General features: G+C 38.9%; 1 protein-coding gene across 2 annotated transcripts; it reads left to right on the top strand.

Annotated features, from left to right (window-relative positions):
* Window positions 1-442: 442 nt before the first annotated feature.
* Window positions 443-17415, top strand: LOC113768003 (formin-like protein 20). Of its 2 annotated transcripts, XM_027312214.1 has the most exons (17): window positions 443-1030; window positions 1812-2518; window positions 2594-2815; window positions 2895-5446; window positions 5757-5886; window positions 6541-6612; window positions 8957-9055; window positions 9252-9293; window positions 10238-10318; window positions 10389-10439; window positions 10542-10623; window positions 10782-10876; window positions 13349-13420; window positions 13693-13809; window positions 14106-14174; window positions 14266-14332; window positions 16332-17415. In XM_027312214.1, the coding sequence occupies exons 1-17, from the start codon at window positions 958-960 to the stop codon at window positions 16481-16483; spliced, it is 4683 nt and encodes a 1560-aa protein (XP_027168015.1). In that variant the 5' UTR covers window positions 443-957; the 3' UTR covers window positions 16484-17415. The 2 variants fall into 2 exon arrangements, 1 of the variants encoding a protein (XP_027168015.1); XR_003468048.1 differs by lacking the exons at window positions 10238-10318; window positions 13693-13809; window positions 14106-14174; window positions 14266-14332; window positions 16332-17415 and having other exon boundaries at window positions 10373-10439.
* Window positions 17416-22467: the final 5052 nt, after the last annotated feature.

The following is a 22467-nucleotide window of genomic DNA, read 5'->3' as shown; positions in this document are numbered from 1 at the left end:
CAAATTAATGACATGTACTACAAGATAAAAAAGACATAAAAAAACGTAAAATATGTAAAAAGAAATTTTTGTTTAAAAAAAAGCTATTCAGACACATCTAAATCTCTGGATTCTTTGGCTTGCAAACATTAAAAAAAATTATTACAAACAAATTCACTCATCACTGTTTCTCTGTCTTCTCCTTGACTGAGTCACTTGCTCCTCTCTCTCGCTCTCTCTCACGCCTGAACAGCTCTATGCCACGTGTACATTAAAGAAATCAAATCAAAAAGCAAAAATCCAAAATCCCCAAAAAGTGAATTCTTACAGCAGCCTCCCTCCGGATCCGGACCCAAACCCGGTTCAGCCACCATGACCCGTCTGAGTTTTCCCATTCATTTCCCTTCTTTCCTCCTTCTTCTTCTTCTTCTTCTTCGTCTTCAACCTTTTCTCCAATCTCAGTCTACTCTTCCTTCTCTTTCCCCACGTGCCATCACGCCCCATCCAAATCACCAAATTTACACTAATCACAATCCAAATTCGTTAATTAATCGCCCTAATTAGCCATTTTAATGCCCCTGTTTAATTACTTATTCTTCTACATTCTTCAAAATCTTCTTCCTCCTCTGGAATTTTTTACCCTCCCCTCTCAAACCCTAAACCTAACCCTCCATTAATCTCGATCTCACTTCATTTACTCTTTCTCTCTCCCGGAATTAAGTTGCTCACTTCTTCCGATTGAATTGTGTGGAAAAGCAGCTGGAATTTGGATGATTGGAGGGTGAAGTTTTGTGAATTTTTTTGGTATTTTTGAAGTAGTTATTGAGGGGATTGCAATTGGGGGAGCTGGAGGATCTGTTTGGCGTGGATCATTGGAGGAATTGTGGAAGATTTTGGAGTAATTTATGTTCAGGGATATTGGGATAGGAAGAAGAGAGGGGGTTTTGGATTCGATTTGGGGGAAAACAGCGCCATTAGATGGCGCTGTTTAGACGTTTCTTCTATAGGAAGCCACCTGATCGGCTTCTTGAGATCTCTGAGCGGGTCTATGGTATAGTTTTCCTCGTACTATATCTTCTACATTTTTCGAAATATTTGGTCAATTTTGTAGCTCAATGTACTAGCAATATTGATTCTGATGACTTTTTTTTATGCTTAATAGTGGGATTTTTTTGAGTTTAAGTATGTACTTTTAGGGCTTGCTCATTTGAATTAGCTCATTTTTTGAGCCTTAAAGATCTGAATTTGTTCGTCTGAGCACTTCAAACTGTGTGGTTAAAAAATGAATATCCCATTTTTGTTGAACTATCGCCTGGTTTTGCTGGATTATGCAAATGTAATGGTTGGATTGTGGAGTACTATTCATCTTAATTTTAATTTAGCTGCATTTGGACTTGTCTTCTATTTTGGCTACTTTCTTTGTTGTCTTTGTGTTTTTCATAAGTAACCTTGCAGTATTCGATGTTTGCGACATATTTAGCAGAACTTTGAAAGTGCATTGTGGATAATGCTTCCGTATTAGTTTATATGTTGTGAGGTAGTTATGCTGTAAATTTGGACAAAGCTTAACTGCTCTTAACATTTCAAATTACATGGTGTTAAAGAAATGGGTTTCCATTTGGTCTTTTTAACTGGTGCTTTCTTGTACAGGGATATATTTGCAACCGCTTTTTGGTCCTTGATTTTGTCTTCTCAAACTGTAGGTTTGACTTGGAGTGCTTTGTACTTGAACTTCAGAATGTTTAGAGGAGTGCACGTAGTTTAAATGTGAACCTTGAAATTGGTTTACCTTTAGAATTGGGATTTTGAAATTGTCTTTACTTCATCTGCAGTGTTTGACTGCTGCTTCTCCACTGATGTTCTCAATGAAGATGAGTACAAAATCTACCTGGGTGGCATCGTAGCTCAGCTACAGGATCATTACCCTGATGCTTCTTTCATGGTCTTCAACTTCAGAGAGGGTATAAAGAGGAGCCAAATATCTGACATTCTGTCCCAGTACGACATGACAGTCATGGAGTATCCTCGGCAGTATGAGAGTTGTCCACTACTGCCGTTGGAGATGATCCACCATTTCTTGCGTTCTAGCGAGAGCTGGCTGTCATTGGAGGGCCAACAGAATGTGCTCTTGATGCACTGTGAAAGGGGAGGATGGCCTGTGCTTGCTTTTATGCTTGCTGGCCTTCTTTTGTACAGGAAACAGTATAATGGTGAGCAGAAGACTCTCGAGATGGTATACAAGCAAGCGCCTAGGGAACTTCTTCATCTTTTGTCTCCTCTGAATCCGCAGCCTTCCCAGCTTCGATATCTTCAATATATTTCTAGGAGAAATATTGGTTCAGATTGGCCACCATCAGATTCTCCTTTGGCATTGGATTGCATCATACTTAGAGTCCTTCCTCTGTTTGATGGTGGAAGGGGATGTCGCCCGCTAGTTCGTGTCTATGGTCAGGACCCTTCTTCAACAACTTCTACTAGGAGCTCTAAGCTTTTGTTTACTACTTTAAGGACGAAAAAACATTCCCGCTTCTACCGGCAGGTGAGGCTCCTCTTTGTAAAGGTAGTCTGATAGTGAATTAACTTGAATATGAATTGCTCGTACTTCCTGCTGCAGGAGGAGTGTGCCCTTGTGAAAATAGATATTCACCGGCGTGTTCAAGGAGATGTTGTGCTGGAGTGTGTCCATTTAGAGGATGATCTTGTAAGGGAAGAAATGATGTTGAGAGTCATGTTCCACACTGCATTTATACGGTCTAATGTTTTGATGTTGACACGTGATGAAGTGGATGTTTTGTGGGACGCAAAAGATCAATTCCCTAGGGATTTTAGAGCAGAGGTAGGGTTTTCTTTTACTTGTGTCATCTGTTCTTTCTCCAAAGCTTTATGAGTTGAAAGCATACTCATATGTGCATCAGGTGCTCTTTTCGGATGCTGATGCTGTTCCATCTATTGTCACCACTGAAGTGGGGAGTGAAGATGGAAATGAGACTGAAAGCGCGACACCAGAGGAGTTTTTTGAGGTAGAAGAGATCTTCAGCAATGCAGTTGATGGACAGGATGGAAAGAGCGACATCGATACCCATTCAGTTCAAGAATTTAGTCAGGATAGCGAAAATGATGAGGTAGTATGGAAGGAGGAATTGGATCATCACTCTTTTGAGGACTGTACATCAGATGAAGGGAGTCAGAGACAAGGTAGGAGGGGGGATTCTAATAGGAATTCTTTGAGTGACAATGTCTTGGAGAACAGAGAGGATTCAGTAGCTTCCTCTGGTGAGTTCGAACCCCAGAATGTTAAGCTCCAATTCTTAGATGGTGGTTCTGGTGGCAAGTCAGAAGAAGGCGAGAACAAGCCTGACCAAGAAGGCACTGTAGTACAGAAGAAGGCAGATGGACAAGGTTCACAACCTAAGTTGGCCTTGCCCAATGACAATGGTAAACAAAAATCTGAAAAGGCACTTACTTCCACGTCAAAGAAACAGCCAATATCCGGCACAAAACTGGGAAACGAGACTATGGGTACCAAATCAAAATCGAAGCAGCAAAGCTCAGGCCCTCAATTAAGACAGGCAAAACCTAATGCAGTTTCTAGATGGATCCCTCCTAACAAAGGGTCATACTTTGATTCAATGCATGTATCATACCCTCCATCAAGACAGAACAGTGCTCCAGCTGCATTAGCCCAATCAAAGGAGTCTCAAGCGGCAGGAAAAGCTAAAGCTCCTTCGAGCGCTAAATCCTCAAGTAGTAGCAGTTCTGAAGCACGTTTTTTGCCAGAGAAACACTTTTCTTGTCCATCGTTGATAGAAAGCTCATCAGCCAGGCGGCCACCTACTCCCACAATCTCTTCTCCATCACATACTGAAAGTCAAGCTCCAGAGTTGAATCAACATCAGCCTTCCCCATCCCATCCTCCTCCTCCTCCTCCTCCACCACCACCACCACCACCACCGCCACCCCCCTCTTGTAATTCCTTGCTGTATAATTCATCTTCTAAGCCATTTTCTCCTGTTGCATCAAGTCTACAGGACTTTGGCACTAACTTGTCTTCTCTTGTAAATTCATTTAATAATGAAAATGCCCCTTCTGCATCACCATCACCACCACCTCCTCCACCTTCACCCCCACCCCCACCTGTACCATTCACTCAAGATGCATTTTTTGCTTCTGATGCACCTAAATTTCAATCTCCACCCCCACCGCCACCTCCACCCCCACCCCCACCATCATCCTCATTATTTACAGTTAGTGCAGTTTCTGCTTCTAAAATTTCTTCACCTCCACCTCCGCCTCCACCACCACCCCCACCCTCGGTATCTGCAGCTTGTACTTCTAATATCCCTGTACCTCCGCCGCCACCTCCAGCTCCAGCTCAGTCTCTACTATCCATTCGGATTGCAGCATTTGCTTCTGGTCAATCACCTTCGCCACGACCATATAATTCTGGGGTCGCTGTTACTTCTCCCCCTCCACCTCCTCCTCCACCTCCTCCACCAGTGAGCTCAGGGACAACTGCACCAAGATCTTCTCCGCCACCACCTCCGCCTCCGCCTCCCTTTTCGTCTAGTATACATTATGCTAGTAAAATCCTGCCGCCTCCACCTCCACCGCCTCCTTGGTCCGCTAGTGCTTCTACACCATTTGCTGGGATCGTGTCAAGTTTGCCACCCCCTCCACTTCCAAATGCGTCTACTGCCATAACATCGATTCCTGTTTCTGTGCCCATTCCTCCTCCCCCTCCACCTTTACCTGCTACACATAACACACATCCTCCTCCACCACCACCTCCAGTTAATGGACCTCCTACTATATTTTCAAGAGCTCCTCTGCCTCCGCCTCCTCCTCCCCCTCCTCCACATGGCACACCACCACCACCTCCATTTCTCTCAAATTGTGCTCCTCCTCCTCCTCCACCACCTCCATTTCTCTCAAATCGTCCTCCTCCTCCTCCTCCACCACCTCCATTTCTCTCAAATCGTGCTCCTCCTCCTCCTCCACCACCTCCTTTGAGTGGTGCTTCTCCACCACCACCACCTCATCCAGGTAGTGCTCCATCTCCTCCACCACCACCAGGGCGTGGAGCCCCGGTTCCTCCGCCACCCCCAATGCACGCAGCCCCAGTTCCTCCGCCACCGCCTCTTTCTGCTGGCCCATGTCCACCTCCTGGAGCACCTCCTCCGCCACCACCTCCAGGAGGTCGTGCACCTGGACCTCCTCCACCACCAGGGCCTCCTAGACCTCCAGGTGGTGCACCTCCCCCACCCCCTCCATTAGGTGCTAGAGGACCTGGACCTCCAAGTGCTGCACCTCCCCCACCTTTAGGAAGAGGGCGTGGACTTCCACGTCCTTCTGGTATGTCAGCTGCACCCAGAAGATCTACATTAAAACCACTGCATTGGAGCAAGGTAACCAGGGCATTACAAGGAAGCTTATGGGAAGAATTACAGAGACATGGAGAGCCTCAAATGTATTGCACTTTCCTCAGAGTCAGTTTAGTTAATCAAAATGCCTCTTCTTTATATTTGTCAAGTAACAAACTCTCCCCTTCCCCCCAAACCCCAACAACCAAAAAAAAAAAAAAATTTACTATATGTCTGCTGAGAACATTTGAAGTCTTTGGTCATTTGTTGTCTTGTCACTTAAGAATCGGAGCATCAACATGCCTATAGATGAATATAATTTTGCTTGCATATTTGATAGTACTTTTCTGTTTGTGTACTTCTGAACATGCTTTCCTTATTCTCATGGATCATTGATTTTTTTCTTTTACCTTTCAGTGCACCAGAATTTGATGTCTCGGAGATAGAGACTCTCTTCTCTGCCACAGTTCCAAAGTCAGATACCAGGGGGGGGAAATCTGGAGACCGGCGGAAATCTGTTGGATCTAAACCTGACAAGGTTCATCTGGTAATGAAATTGAATTTACTTATAGTAACAATCAAACAATTTTGTTGTCTCTTAGTCAAAGTGAGACATACATCCCTTGTCAAGGATTTTGCTCTCACTTACTTATGTACCAACGCTCTCTACGGCACAAAACTACAGAAGTTATCTTCTGGACATTTCTCTAAATTGGCAGGCTAGTGTTATGAGGAGGTTAACTTTTCCAATCATCATCTCCAACTGTACGTGTAACTCAAAACAATCATTTTAGCATAGGCTAAGCTCCCCACCCCACAAAAAAAAAAAGAGGAGGAAGAAGAAGCACTGGAAAGAGTTAGGATATGAATATAATTCAGGGAGTTCAATTTGATATATTTGGGCATTCAGAAGTAAACGCAGAGAGCCTGTAGAGAATGCTTGTCTCTTTTAGTATCATTCCCACCTTGGGTGAAAGGGGGATACTATGGTGGAATTAATTGAGGGGAGGAAGGGGGGGGGGAGATTCATTTAGTTTCTTGTTTCGTCAGCCTGAGTGATATTTTTGGTCAGAATCAGATCACTCAGTATGTTTTTATATCTGGTTAAGTCAAAGTTTGCCTTTGCCTTGTAAACCGCATGCTTTTAAAATATTTGTAAGTTAGATATGTCAAGTTGCTGATGACCTTTAATCTTCTGCAGGTTGACTTGAGAAGGGCCAACAACACCGAAATAATGCTAACAAAGGTGAAAATGCCACTTCCTGACATGATGGTGAGTTGGACAACGCTCAACTACAAGTACCCCACCTCTTTCCCACTTCCTGCCTCCCCTCTTCCCCCACCCCACTCCAGACTCCCCGCCCCGCCCCACCCGCCCTGCCCCTAAATCCCCCCAAAAAAAAAGGACCGCTTATGGTGAGTTGAACGTCATGTTAGTAGCTGGTCATCTGGGTCACAATGACCTTTGTTGTCTCCAATGGGTTGTACCAAGTTTTATTTCTTGGGATTCTAGTATTCCCAGGATATTTGCCGATGAGGGTGTCCTCAACCATGTTATATGTTGAACCTATGATTCATGTTGGTAGCTGGTCATCTGGGTCACAATGACCTTTGTTGTCTCCAGTGGTTGTACCAAGTTTTATTTCTTGGAATTCTAGTATTCCTAGGATATTTGCTGATGAGGGTGACCCCAACTATGTTATGTGTGGCATCTTTCGGCCTTATGCGAAAGTTGATGGCTCTGTTCTTAAAATGTTTTTCAAATTGAATTCTGATAAAATGGTGGACTGAAATACATTTAAAACAACAATTGATAGACCCTATTGGCTCTGGTTCTTCCCAATGTGATCTGCCTCTCAATCCAGAACCTTAGTTTAGAAGACATAAGGCTTATTTTCCAAGTTTATCTTTCATTTTTCTTTCTCCTTGTCACTCAAATAAATCCTACACATAGCTTTTAGGATAACTTGAGGTTGGCTATGATAAATTTCTTTCCCAACCCTGATGTTTTCGTAATTTTCATGTCCTGAAGCCCTCAAAGAATGAAGAATGGGCCACAGCCACAGGGCGCTGCATGCATTGTGGAGATCCATTATGTGTTCTCGCAAATGCAATGTCAATCTTGGTTGTCGCTTTTACAAGATGCTAACGTGTTTGCTCTTCAAGACTTAGTTTGATCTCTACCACTGAAAATACCTATTTCTTTTTGTGTTTGGAAAATCTTCTCATAGCAGCCATGAAAAGAAAATACCTTGCTTTCCACTTTTGTACAACGTGGTAGGAGCTCTAAATTTGTTTGGTGCATAGTTGATTCTTTGTGCATTGATCATGAAAGAAATAATTACTAGAAGTTGTCAGTATCTGAGATGCTGATAGAACAAACTATTTTAGCCTCTTTCTTGTAAAGCAATGCAGAAGAAACCATTGAAGCATCCTCTTTGTACCATCATGATGAAAGCTAGTTTCCTTGATGTTCCCCTTCAGTAGTCATATTATAAGATGTTTTATCCTTCAATAGCCAACTGCGCTAACTTCCCCCTTATGTGATTTTATCCATGTTAACAGGATTCATAGCTTTGAAAATCTGTGTTAACTGACTCTCAAGACAGATACAGATCTTCATTTAAGCTGCCACAATTCCCCCAGTTGATCTTCTTAATTATTGCACCGTTAACTTTTCATGTACTTGTAATTATAGAAAAAGTGAATTTTTTTGACCTAGTCATTGAGCAGTGCTTGAAATGCTTTTTGCATTATCTTGGGTTTCTAACATAATTCGAGATCATCTTCTGTTTCTTTATTTGGAGACTCTCTGGTAAAGTTGCTCTCATTGATGTAGATGATGATGCTTAGATTATCCATATGCTAGTGGCATTTAATTTTTCAAGAATTCAATTAAATATATGAATATATGTCTGCTCCTTTTTAATTTTTTATTCTTGAAATTTGCTAGTTTCCTCCTCTGATTGCATGAACTTTATTGAAACATATACCTCTTGGACCCTTGGACCACAAATGAGGCACTACTGGGAGCTCAGATTACTTATTGGTTAATACTGGAATATGTTTCTTGAATCATATCATTGTATGAGATATATTACCTTACATAGTGGAGATAAAAGAGGATAGGACAAACTGTACATGAGGCTTCAGGGTATCTCCAAGGTTTGGGGAGGCCTAGTTTTATTCATTCTTGTTGTTCTACAAGTGAATATCTTGCCTGCGTATTTATGTGCTTGAACTGTCCAGGAGGATTTTGTCAGTGAAAAAGTCAAGAAAGAAAAAGATTTTGCTGTAATAAAATAATTTTTACATTTAGTGATGAATGATGACCCTCATGTTTATTCAATTGAATGAAGTTTAAATATGGGAATAAGCACTGTTTAGTGTAGAGGGAGGACGTTTTGCTCTTAATCATTGGGGCATATCCACATGTGGCACATACTTAAACTCAATTTTCTTTTAAAAGGACTTGGCTGTTGAATTTGCCATAATCTCATGGTGAATGTTGACACTGATCAACTTTGACTTGAGAAAATTTAGCTTATATAATTTGGTGCTGGAATTTTTATCTTTGTCCTTATAATTCTAACCTTGTTAGTGCTTAAATTTCTCAGGCTGCTGCACTAGCAATGGATGAGGCTATCTTAGATGCCGACCAAGTAGAAAACCTTATCAAATTTTGTCCGACAAAAGAGGAGATGGAAATGCTCAAGGTGAATTTGGATTATTTTTTCCGGTTAGAGATTCTATGTCTCATAAAGCCTTTGTTTTTCTTCCCTGCACATTGAGTTTCTTAAAAGGATTATTCTTGTGATGATTACAAATTCTTGATTTTTGTTGTCTTTTCCTGTCTTCTAACTTGATATGGAATTTTATCTGTTTATTGAGTTTTGCCATTTTCTTGCCTAGAATTACAATGGCGACAAGGAAAACCTGGGGAAATGTGAGCAGGTATACAAAATCTGATCCTATTGGTTATTTTTCCTCTTTTCTTCACTGGCTGTGTTTGTGGGATATGATTTCACTCGTATTTATGTCTATCGGTATTTTGCTGCATTATCTGAACTCGTTACGAGTCTCTTTGATGTTGCTGGATGTATCAGTGTCCTTGGTTCATTTGCTTGAATGCTTAACCGTTATTCACTATCAGCTGTATGCTTATAAAATGAATGGCATAAATAGGTTAAATCTGGTTATAGTTGTACCTGCATGGATGTATGTAGCGCTGAATTAGGGGTTTCGGCACAAATTAAGAGAATAATAAAATTATGTCATGCAATGACCGATACTTGAAAGATTGTCTTTTCCTGATTAACTGCTTTATTCCTGTGGAATAATGGTTGTATTGTTGCTCCTCTATGCCCATGCCTGATTTTTCAGGTGGAGGTATCAGTGAACGATGATTGTCTATCCAATGTGAAATATGTCCAAATCGAGTATATCTAATTGTTGAGTTTTAGCTAATATCTAAGTACCTCTTTTCGTATTTGGTAAAATGTTATGCAATAATCTATTACCAAATTTTGAGGAATTGTATTATTCTATCATCACAATTTGTTACCATTCTCACCATGGAGTCATTGGTCAACCCCCAGAAAGGATTAGGCAGAGTTTTGCTTGTGATGGTTTATTTCATTGATGAAACCTTACCTGTGATGTCATTTGCTAGTATAGCATGTGTCAACGGTACTCTCGTATTTGTATCAATTGTTAACCACTCAATGTTGGCCAGTAATTGGATCATACATATTTCTTTTATCTGATTGTCAAAGCCCTAGTAGAATCATGACCAAGTGTTGTTTATTGTTCTTATGAATTTTATTTTCATTTTCTGTCGCTTTTTTGCCCCTATTTCCTAATACTATTCTTGGCTTTACTTATCTTTTGTTTGTCAGTTCTTTCTTGAGCTTATGAAAGTTCCACGCGTGGAGTCTAAGTTAAGGGTGTTTTTATTCAAAATTCAGTTTAACTCTCAGGTATATTTTGCATCCATCAGTTTAAGTTCACTTTGTTGACCAAGTTTTCTGAAGTTAACCTTTATCTCAGGTTACGGATTTCAAAAAAAGTTTGAACACTGTGAACTCTGCATGCGAAGAGGTATCTTAGCTATCCGATGAGCATGTTCTTTTTTTTTTCCCCCTTACATTTTTCTGTTTGAGTTATATTTTAAATGACCTTATCTTGCTGCTGTTTTATTAGGTTCGAAATTCCTTCAAATTGAAGGAAATTATGAAGAAGATTTTATATCTTGGAAACACATTAAATCAAGGAACTGCCAGGGGTAAGGACAAGTATAGTAACCTGTAATGCTCAAAAAACCAAGTTTTGGAGCACAGATATAAAAAGGAAATGATGCTTATTTGCACTTTATTTGATACATTTGAATCACCTTCAGATTCTGAATTCATGTCCATGTCAAACAATTTTCGTGTGTAATAGGCTCTGCTGTTGGATTCAAGTTGGATAGTCTTTTGAAACTCACAGACACTCGTGCTTCCAATAGTAAGATGACACTCATGCACTATCTTTGCAAGGTACATGCTACTTTTTCATTCTGGTGATACTGTTTCAATGGCCATGAGCATGCTAAATGTTTAATCCCAGTACCTAAAAGATGTTTAAGGCAGCACAAAGGTTCAATCTTCTAAAAACAAATTATGTTTAGTTGTTAAAAATGTTTTTAAGTTAGCCTAATTACATTGTGCTGACTTCTGAATGTGGTCTTAGTTGTGGTCCTGTCACCTATTGTATACATTATTTTTTTGACAAATCTAAGGACTGTAAGGAACAATCTAATGATTGCTGGTGTCAGTTCCTCCTGACTTGACTATTTTAGAAGTATTGCTTAAAGAATATGAGGTGTGTGTTTGTCTAAGCTTGGAGAATTCTTGAGAGCATCATTGGTCAGGATTGGTAGAAATGTTTCTTTTCCTTGTGATAGATGCAAAACTGCTCCAATGTCCTTCAGAGGGAAGATTGGTCTACAGAATAAAATTGATGGGGAAATTGCTCTATGCTTAAGTAGATTGCATTTCATTTAATTGCAATCTGTGCCTGTGTTGGAGATAACTGTCGACTTGTAAATTATGCATAATCTACTCCATGTTTGTTCTCCGTACTTGTTACATATCACTGTAGTGTTCATGTTCCATGTTGCAATTTTATCTCTTGCTTGTAGATGCATTTTTTGGGAATTAAAAAATACTTGGCTGTAATAGGTAACTTGTTGGAAATGATTTGATTTTACCAGCATTTTTGGATAGAGATAACAGCAAATGTGACCTTCGCTGAGTGCAACTTGCAACTGGTGATCATCCAGTCTTTATAATGATGATTACCAACATCACGTTTGCAGTTAAGCTGATGGTAGGGTGAAGTTAAATGCCTTTATGACAAAAATTGACCTAGATAGTTGAGTACTTGGCATAGATAGTAGGGTATATGCTCATAGAATTTTGTACATTGTACATTCCTTTATCCATGGGAGATTGATTAGTGACCTTGTTTGGGTTTCAGTAATTAGTTATAGTGTATTGAACTTCTGCTTCTGGCAAAGAAAGTTACTTGGAAATCGTCAAAGTTGGTCCATCAGTTCTGACTGCAGATAAAAAGTCTTGTTGACTGGATCAGTGGATTTTGTTTGTTATTTTCATCCTTGGACTCATGGTACCTTGGCTGTCTGGTTTTTAAATTTTTTTGCCAACTTTGTCATCCTAAAGCTGACTTGTAACCCGGCCTATGGGTTGTATTGGTATCATATACTTATCAGCTTTTCCTTCGTGCTTCATACTTGTATCTCTTAGTAGTTTGTGTTTGTCCTTTAATTGCTCCTTTTGGCCCATTCCTTTGGCCATGATTACTACTGTTGTCTGCACCAAAGTTATAATTTGAAAATTCAACGAAATATGTAACTACCTTTAAAAGTTTGAGTTTTAAGAATTCTAGGCAATACCCGTCATTAATTTGAAGGGCAATTATGTAAAGAACATGTTCCCAACTAACGGGTCTTGTCAAATTTGACTTTTGTGAAACTGGGGACTGTTGACCATGACTGATAAAGTGGAAGAAGTATCTCTGGGATCATTCCAGTACATTGCAAAAATATGCCATGTTCTTTTCTGTATTTTTTTAAAAATTTTTGAAGGTGTAAATTATGTATTTGTTGGTTATATCTTCCATCTTTGGTTCGAGCCACTGCAAATTCTTGTTATTGTAGCTTTTAAAAGGCCAGATTTTCAATTTGTCACCTGCACTATCTTTGGTGATCCAGTTAATTTTGCAGCTTTTGAGCACTTGTTTATCTTATGTATGTAGATATAGAATAAAAGATCCCTGCTTAAGAACGTTTATGATTCTCTTTATGAGGATGAGGACTCATGTTAGGAAAAGGGTGTTTTGTTACTTATCACATGTTGCTGGAAAAGTCAGTCTGGCTCCCAGAAGAACTGGTCTTGAATGGTTGAATTCTGATAGCACATTCAGGAATTTGTATGCATTTTGTGATTAACTTTATTTCTTAATGTTTATTGAATAATGTTGCGTTTGACACAACTTTGTACCCATGCTCTCATGACTTGTTTGTCGTGTTTTCTCTCATACTATGCATAAAGGCTCTAATATCATGTGTATTGGATGAATGTTTACCACTTATCTTCTCTTGATAACAATCTGCATGTTTTGTTACTTATCACATGTTGCTGGAAAAGTCAGCCTGGGTCTCAGAACTGGTCTTGAATGGTTGTTGAATTCTGATAGCACATTTAGGAATTTGTATGCATTTGATGATTAACTTTATTTTCTTAAAGGTTTATTAATTAATGTTGTGTCTGATACAACTTTGTACCCATGCTCTCATGACTTATTTGCTGTGTTTTCTCTCATGCTATGCATAAAGGCTCTAATATCATGTGTGTTGGATGAATGTTTACCACTTATCTTCTCTTGATAACAATCTGCAAGTTTTGGTGTTGTGCTGTTTCAATAATGCCTATCTCTTTTTCTCCCAGGTTCTTGCGTCTAAGTCACCCTCTCTTTTAGATTTCCATGGAGATCTTGTTAGCCTGGAAGTTGCATCAAAGGTTAATGCAATTGCTTCTTTGCCTGTTTTCTGGTTGTATCTGATCTAATATTAATGTAATTCATTCCAGGTTTCCAAGTTACGAATTTCCCTGTAATAGCATTTGACTTGAAGCTTCTTGCTGATAAAGTAGTTTGCATTGAAATATTGAAAGAATGACTATAAGTTACACTCTGTATAATAAGAAGTTATGTTCGTAAAAGTTTAGCGAGACATTATTTTCAAAAGTAGAGTGTTTTAGTTGGAAAACTAATGTGCTCGAGCTTCCTGCAGATTCAATTGAAATCTTTAGCGGAAGAAATGCAAGCCATTATTAAGGGATTAGAAAAGGTGAAGCAGGAATTGAGTGCATCCGAGAATGATGGCCCTGTATCTGAAGGTTTCCATAAGGTATCCTTGGCATCTGTTAAAAGTTTCTGCAGATATTAAAACTTTGAGAGTTGCTTATTTAGCAGTAGCTGGACCTATTTAAAAATTCATTTCCACTATTAAAATCAAATGATACTGTGGAGTAATATTGAACCATCATGTGAGGTAGGAATTGTGTTTCTCACCTGGCTACCGTCATCTAATCCAGTTTTTTTCAGCTGCTTGTTCTTGTGGCTTTTCCTATTATATACGACTAACTGATTATACCATATATCTGCCTGACAATTTTTTTCCGCTCCACATCTTCCTCTACAAAGACACTGAAGGAATTTGTTGGCGTTGCTGAGGTAGAAGTGGGCTCTGTGTCGACTTTATATTCAGTTGCGGTAAATATCTCTATTCTGATGTATTTCCTCACTCTATGTTATGTTGTCAGTTGTTTTTCTCTAGTGATTTATCTCATCTTTTGGTAACCAGGGAAGAAATGCAGATGCATTGGCGCTTTATTTTGGGGAGGATCCTGCCCGCTGTCCCTTTGAGCAAGGTTATATAACTATGATTTATCAAATTCTTTTCCTTATCTCCTTATCATCAATTGGTATGCTAAGTAATACATGCATTTACATTCGTTATCCTGGAATCATATAAATAGTGGAGAGTTTCATAAAAATGACTTCCTACAGGTTCACAAGTTTGTTCCTTTTAAATATGGAATTCTGACCTTGTATTATTAGGGCCAAACTGAATAATCACATTCTACAACCATGCTGAACAGTGCTCATAATCCAAGGGTGAATCGTGAAGACCAGCCCTGAGAATTTAGTAGAGTCTTTGTATCTGTAATTTAATGAGATTATCTGTTGATATTATACAAAACCACCTTGCGTTAGTGTATGTGAAGAATATTATAAGGATGTTAAATGTTTGGAATCAAGAAATGGTAAGTGGGACAACTGATTTCATCTGGTTTTATTGCTTTTTCCAAACTTTTGATGTGCGCCAGCGGTTGAAAGACATGATGATTTGTAAATTCTCCTCATATGTGTACAGGTTAACTAAAAAAGATCTTCTGAATGAAGCTTTTTATTGTTTAGTTGGTAGTCGCATTTAATGACATTAAGTTACAGCAGTACCAGCTGTATCCAGGAGTATATGAGAGAGAGCATATATGGCAGAAGGTTTTTCTTTAATTATTTTCTCTGCGAATAATTTATAACAGAGGATTGTAGATTATTAATATGATCTTTTAGAGGATGTTATATAAAATTGCCTCATGGCAGCTCGTTCACCTTAATTGTTACTCGAGCAGACAAAGATGCCAAATCATTCTTAACTCCTTTTTGTAGATAGCCCTTTACCAAATGTATCAGCAAGTTGTTTCCTAGTGAGTTAAAATGTCAAGTATAACTCCCTAGATACAAATTTTCACAGCCTAAATGTTTTTATAACTCAGGTTGTTTAGGAACTAATCTTTTACACATTGAATTAATCCTGTCGTGTTGCATCATGTAGCATTATAGTAATAAATCTAATAGAAACTTCTGGTTGTTCAGCTTCACTGCTAGTTGCTTGAGCAGAATCCCTATCAATATCACCAACACCTTGATGAATGGCCAAATACTTTGCACATGCACTAGAATGTTAATATGCTTGTTGTGTAGGCATATTGGTTACTAGTTTTAGACTTTTCAAGGCATTGTCTGAGTAGTTAATTTGCTGCATGAAACAACGGAGTAATTTTGTCTGCGGTAAGTATATTTTTTTGGGGGTGAATGACCCTCCCCCCGGGGGGGGGGGTGTTTCATCAGGTTTCAATGTGGAGCTGAATTATGTCGTAGAACTTATGTGATGCATGCTGGTCAGTTGAAGTGGTGGATTGATTCTGATGCAGAAGTAGACTCGTGATCCTTTTTCATGAGGTTGGTGTTGACTGCTATAGGGGGTGGTCATGCTTGTAAGAAGAACAAGGCATTAGAATATAGGGTAATAATTGTGTCATTGTTGGAACGAAAAAGTAATGACTTTAAAAAGGAAATATTTTATGCCAGCAAATTGGTGTTGCTTTTTTATTTTGTGCAAATTTTTTAAATCATGATTTGTTGCTGCCATAGGTATTTGGTTTTCTTGTTTCCCTCAATTTTGTGGGTCTTCTGACATGCATGGATATTAAGAATTCAAAATGCCTCGTTTTTACTATTATACAGATGTTTGTTCACTTATTTCTTATTTCTTTATTTCTTGTTAACAAACTACATCTCATTGTGGACATTTATGATACGCCTGTGAACCAAACTTTTTAAGATGGATGCATTTTATCTTTGAAGAACCAACCCTTTCTCAGGTTACATAAGGTGCTTCCAGTGTTTATTTTCTTCCTCTGTTTATTGGCCAAAACAAAATGATGTATTGATTACTCAAATACAATATTTTTGAAGTTTTGATCACCTATGTCTTCAACTGTATCTTTCTGTATTATTGCTTGTGAACTTCTACTGATGTGTATGTATTACTACCTTATTCTTAATGCATGTTTGTATCTGCAGTTACTGCGACACTTCTGAACTTTGTGAGGTTGTTCAGAAAAGCACACGAGGAGAACTGCAAACAAGCTGAACTAGAAAAGAAGAAAGCTGAGAAGGAGGTTGAAATGGAGAAGGCAAAGGGAATCAATCTGACAAAGAAGGATGTGAAATAGTTTGGAATCGCTTGTTTGTTCTGGCTACAAGAATTGATGGTTCTTCTATGTGGTCTGCCTCAGCATGGTTGAGATTGTTGGACGATGACATTCTTTTGGGGTGAGACCAGAATCTTCCAGCACAAAAATGTATTGGCTTTACAAAACTCAAGAATCAAGGCGAATTTGCTAATTGGTGCGGTTGAAGATTTGGCTGTTATGTCAGTGGCTCAGCCGAAAATGAGCGAGATGGCGCACCATCCCACTGCTCGGGATCGCGGGCAAATGATAGGATGACTCCTGTTGACTGCTTGGTTTTGCAAGCTTTTGACGGTTATTGGCATTTGTTGAGCTTCCAAAGCTGTACATGGACCGAGTGGAAGAAAGAATTTGTGATGTCTGTCTGATAATGGGAGAACATGTTGAATTCATTTGAGTCTGTTGAAGGGGAGTCGGCTCAATTTCAGTATTGACGGTTGTTTTGGCATTTTTAGCAAATCGTGATGGTGACGTGGGCATTTTAAAAGTTGAAGACTAGGATGTACCATGAAACTTGTATAAAGCTCTAAACTAACCATGTATGTAGATTTTAGTTGATTCTTTAATTTGTAACATAGAAATGGGTTCCCTGTTTAGGTCTCAGGTTTTGATGGGAACCTATTAACAATTTGTTGTACAGATGTATTCAGAATTAGCTGAGAAAATAGATGTTAGGCTCTTTTTAGGGGATAGGGATGTAATGAGATATAGGCTGCAGGTTTAGGAAATAGTTTATTCCTTTAGATTTGATTCATTTTTGGAAGTCACTCACATATTCATTTACCAAAGGAAGACTTTGGTTTCCCAAAAGAAGGGTGTGAGGTGGAAACTCCTAAAATATTTTTTTGAATACCTGTTGTATCAGATTGTACATTTAACGATTTTGAGATATTCATTCATGTTAATTGGTTAGCGTGCCCTCTACAGTTTGAATATTGGAAAAGATGGTTAAAATATAGGCATCTATTATTATACCATGTGACCATTTTTCTCACGAGAAAACTGCAGTTTTGGTACCAAATATCTCAGCGGTAGTTTCAGTTCCTAAAACTTGGATGAAAGTAAATCTAGTATCAAATGTTTAAATCTCTAAACACATTTAGTTTTTTTTTTAATTGTCAAAACGCTTTAGTATTATATCTTTGAACTTGATAATACAAGTCTTAACTACAAGGAACAATTGTCCTATAATCTTTTTGTGTGAGATCTTTGATCCACATTGGGAAACTAGTATCCAATTTGACATCATTAACTAGCCTAATTGCAAATTTAGCTAGCCAACGAAAAATATCATTTCTTGACCTATGAAAGAAAGAGAAATTGCATTGATCAAACAGCTCTCTCAACTTTAGGATGTCTTCTAGTATTGTCTCAATATTGCTATCCTTATTGTTACCTGATATGATTTTCTCTATTAGCCTTTTACTGTTCGATTGGATTTCAAGTCTTCTCCATCCATCTTCCAGTCCCATCAGTAGTACTTCCCTTACTGCTAAGGCTTCTTCAGTGAGGGGCTCACCTCATTTTTTGCTCCTGCAGTGCCCAAACCTTCAGCAAATCCCCTTTTGAATCTCTTGCTACTATTGGTTTTCCTGTTTTGTTCATTTGCACAGCTATAGCAGCATCATTGTTGACTCTAATTATCCCTTACTCCGGAGGGGCACCAGTTCCTGTTCTGATGAGGTTGAATTGTTCCAGCAATACATTTTCTGTCGTATCCTTCCTCAGCTTCCTTAAACTCCAATCATTCCTATTGAGCCATCCGTACACACCTTAGTTCCTCCCATGCTTGTTGGTCATGTGTTACTCTATTCCTATCTTTCCAAATTTGTCAAAGGATATTGATTGTCAGGTCAATGTGATCTTGACCCTCAATCCCTTCCTTTGTCTGTAAGAGTTCCTCCCACCATCTCCAGAAGTTGGCCTGGAGGTCAGTTAGACCTTCCCAGTTTACTGGAGCTAACTTCCAGATTCTTCTTGCATATTCACATTCAATAAACATATGTTCCGTGGTTTCTATTCCTTCCCCACATCTGTAGCAGTACTTGTCCCCCTTTCCAGTTCTCCTATTGATCACTTCATTTACAGGTAGACAATTCTGCAGGCACTTCCACATAAAATGCTTCAGTTTGTGTTTTATTCTAGATCCCCAGAGTTGTTTTCACACACTTTTCTTTCTTCCTTGATAGCTAGTTTAAGGCTCATTCTGGTCCTTTGAATTCCTGCTTGTTGCCAAGTCCTTGGCCACTACATTAGCCAGATTTAACTGTATATTCTCTTGATTTGGAGAACTTCCAGAAGCATCTGTCCTTTCTTTTATAGTGGCTAAAGGGGATGCTTAGACTACTATCTGCAGTCTAATTACTGAAACATTTTGCAATTAGCTCCTTATTCCGTTTTTCATCAGTTGGCTTACCCAGTGTATATCTGTCTGCTGACTCCTATTAGGTTCAATTTTGCTCTCCTTCGTGTTGGGAACCCATCCGTCTTCCCAAATTTTTACTGATCTTCCATCACCTATCCTCTTCTATAGTCCCTTCATTATTACATGTTTTGCACTGAACAAGCTCTTCCAAATATATGATGTTGTTGATGATGGCACCCTGTTGAGAGCATGATCAGTTTTCATGTATTTTCCTCTTAAGGCTTTGCTTACCAATAAGTTTGGTTTTAACAAAATCCTCCATAGCTATTTTGCTAGAAGGGCTGTGTTAAAATGTTTTAAATCCCTGAAACATAGTCCTCCTCTTCCTTTAATTTCAGTTGCTTTACCCTATTTTACCCAATGAATTTTCCTTTTTTGGTCATCTTCTCCCCACAAAAATTGGCAATCCTCTTACAGATGTCCTTGCATATTCCTTTTGGCAATCTGAAACAGGACATTGTGTAATTTGGTAGGTCCATTACCACTACCTTCAGTAATACCTTCTTGTCTTCCTCTCAATCCCTGAAGTTTGGAAGTGACACAGCTTTTTAGGAATCCAAAAACCTGGTTTTTTGACTTGCCAATGACCATAGGAAGTCCCAAATTCCTTCCATTACATGCTTTCTTCATATTTCTTAACAGTTCACAGATCTTTCTTTTGCAATCCAGATCTGTGTTTTTGCTGAAGTACACAGTAGATTTGTCAAAATTCACGAGTTGCCGTCTGGTCCAAAATGTCTTTCAGTACCTGTGCTTCTTGAATTGTAGCTTTACAACATAGCAATGCATCAGCTGCAAAAAACAAATGAGACATTTTTGGACAATTCCTACCGACTTTTAACTCCCATAATGGACTTGTTTGCTCCTACAAAATTTATCATGGTGGACAAATCTTCAACACAAATAAAAAATAAGAAGGGGGATAGGGGGTCACCTTGTCTTATACCCCTACTAGGTTGGATGTACCCCACCCTATCACCATTTATATTAAAGGAATAAGTCACATAAGACATGCAATTCATCACCCACTTGATCCAAAGGGGGCAGAAACCCATTTTGAACATCATTCTGCCTAAGAATCTCCATTCTACCCTATCATATGCTTTGGACATATCAAGTTTGATAGTCATAAAGCCATCCTTACCTGTTCTCTTATTTCTAAGAAAATGCATATGCTCATGTGCCAACATAACATTACCCAAGATTTGTCTACCAGGAAGAAAGGCAGGCTGGGAGTTATTAATGCAGAAGAGTAGGACCTTTTTTAACTTATTTGCTAAAATTTTGGAAATGATCTTAGAGAAGACATTACATAAACTAATAGGTCTGAATTGGGACAAGTTAATAGGGGCAGCAACTTTAGGAATGAGAGTGACTAAAGTTTGATTAACACCTTTGAGCATATAGCCACTATGGAAAAAACTATTGATAGCATTTACAACATCTAACTTAATGATATGCCAATATTTTTGAAAGAAAGGGGAGGGGGGGGGGGGACATGCAATCAAGGCTGGTGCCTTATTTGGATGCATTGAAAACACTGCAGCTTTGATTTCCATTTCCTTCACGGGTTTGATTAAGTTCTAATTCATCTGGTTGGAAATTTTGTAGGGGACACCTCTTATAATCTCATCAAAGTTATGTAGTTGAGATGAGGTAAAGATGTCCTGGAAGTGGTTGCAGATTTCCTCAGATAAGGTAATTCCTTATCATTAGGACACTAGTTTCCATCTTTCTTTTGTAAACTTGAGATTCTATTTTTTCTCCTTCTTGCTCCTATTGATGCATGAAAAAAGGTTGTGTTTCTGTCCCCTTCCTTTGACCACTTTACCCTCGCTTTTTGGCACCAGTACAATTCCTCATCTTTGTATGCCTTGCTCAACTATTCTTTAAGGTGTGCAAAGGTCCCTTTAGCTCCAGGATTGCTAGGATTTTTTGCTTCTGTGATTTGGTGTTTCAACTGTCTTAGTCATTGGCCTGAGTTATGTATCTTCTTCTTGTCCCACTCTAGTAAGGCCATTTTGCAGGCTCTGATCTTCCTGGTCACCTTATACATTTTTTATTCTTGCTGGTGTTCTGACCAAGTTCTATCAATGCCTTCAGTTGCTTTCTTTCCTTGTGCCCATCTTTCATCAAAACATAATCTTTTCTTGTTTCTCCTATTTCTTGAGTCTATATTGAGCATCAATAGGCAATGATCTGAAGCTTCTTTGTGAATGTGTAGGCATTGAGCATTTGGGAAGTGCTGGGTCCATTCAGTACTCCCTAAGCTATCCAATCTCTGCTTCACTTTCCCTATGCCTTCCCAAAGATTGCTCCATGTCTAGTGTGAGCACCCAAAATTTTCATACCTTTCATTTGGGATTACTTGCTTGTATATATAGTGAATGATAACGAACAGTTGTACCTTATTGCTTGTTTTAATTGATTGCCTAACGTTTTGTGGCACGAGATATTTATGGCAAGAAAGAAATTTTAATACAAGAGATTTCAAATCCTAGATTTGACCAAGAAAAAAAAAGATTTGTTCATTTTTGCTCACTTTTAGATGTTTGCAAGTTGTGTTGTGACCCGATAGTTAGTTACATATTTTCTTTGATTTCATTTACTTGCCTTGAATTCTTGGTTGTTTTATTAGTTGAATCATGATTTTGACCTATTTTCTTATTTTACTTGGTGCATGTTTCATTTGATACATGTTAAGTCTCATAGTGCATAATACTAGATGTAGTAGGCGTTGCAAACCGGACGGTACACAACTTGGTTTTGGAAGATATGGCACTCAAAGTTGTAGAGCTGGTCGTCTTTCATATCGAGCCATTGAAGCAGTGTGTCGTGCTATAATCAGACATTTCCATCGTGTTATGAGCGGGCAATTCCGAAGAAATGGTAAAATATGGGTAAGAGTTCTTGCAGATCTCCCTATTGCCGGGAAACCTACAGAAGTAAGAATAGGAAGAGGAAAAGGAAATCCTACGGGTTGGGTTGCTTGTGTGTCCACGGGACAAATCCTATTTGAAATGGATGGTGTGATTTTGTCAAATGCTCGACAAGTAGCTACATTAGCGGCGCATAAACCATCTTCGTCAACCAAGTTTGTTCAATGGTCAAAACCTAAGTGGATAAATAGAGGGATAGAGGATTTATGAAAGATGAAATCCAAGTACTAAAGCACGAACCTCTGACCCAAAATTTTATCTGCATTACTGATGGACAAATCTGCTTGGCTTTTAAAATGGAATTATCCCTTGACTCGATCTTTAATGGAAGTATAGCATTATTAAAACTGTTTCAGAAATTCAATAAGTTTCTCAAGGAATTTGAGAAAACCCGTGATGTGTACAACAACCTTAACCGCACAAGCCTGGGCTGGGCCTACCTCCATCCCTAGAGGAGCCTTATGAGGCGGAAGCTCCAAGTACGGTTAGTGAGGGATTAGTGTGTAATACCACGATCCACAAACTGACACATGGGACTCACTGATTAGTGAGGTGTGTGCAATAAATTTGGAGGATTAGAAGGAGTTTTGTGCAAAAGGAAT

The sequence above is a fragment of the Coffea eugenioides genome, chromosome 4, assembly GCF_003713205.1.
Source record: "Coffea eugenioides isolate CCC68of chromosome 4, Ceug_1.0, whole genome shotgun sequence".
Lineage (NCBI taxonomy): Eukaryota > Viridiplantae > Streptophyta > Magnoliopsida > Gentianales > Rubiaceae > Coffea > Coffea eugenioides.
This window is presented reverse-complemented; position numbering and strand designations above follow the sequence as displayed.

Bases quoted from the DNA above. Each gene is read 5' to 3' on its own strand.
- LOC113768003 (XM_027312214.1), top strand. From the start codon at position 958: ATGGCGCTGTTTAGACGTTTCTTCTATAGGAAGCCACCTGATCGGCTT. The intron at 5,447-5,756 runs GTATTGCACTTT...TTTACCTTTCAG, and splicing joins AGACATGGAGAGCCTCAAAT to TGCACCAGAATTTGATGTCT. The intron at 10,877-13,348 runs GTACATGCTACT...TTTTTCTCCCAG, and splicing joins TCATGCACTATCTTTGCAAG to GTTCTTGCGTCTAAGTCACC.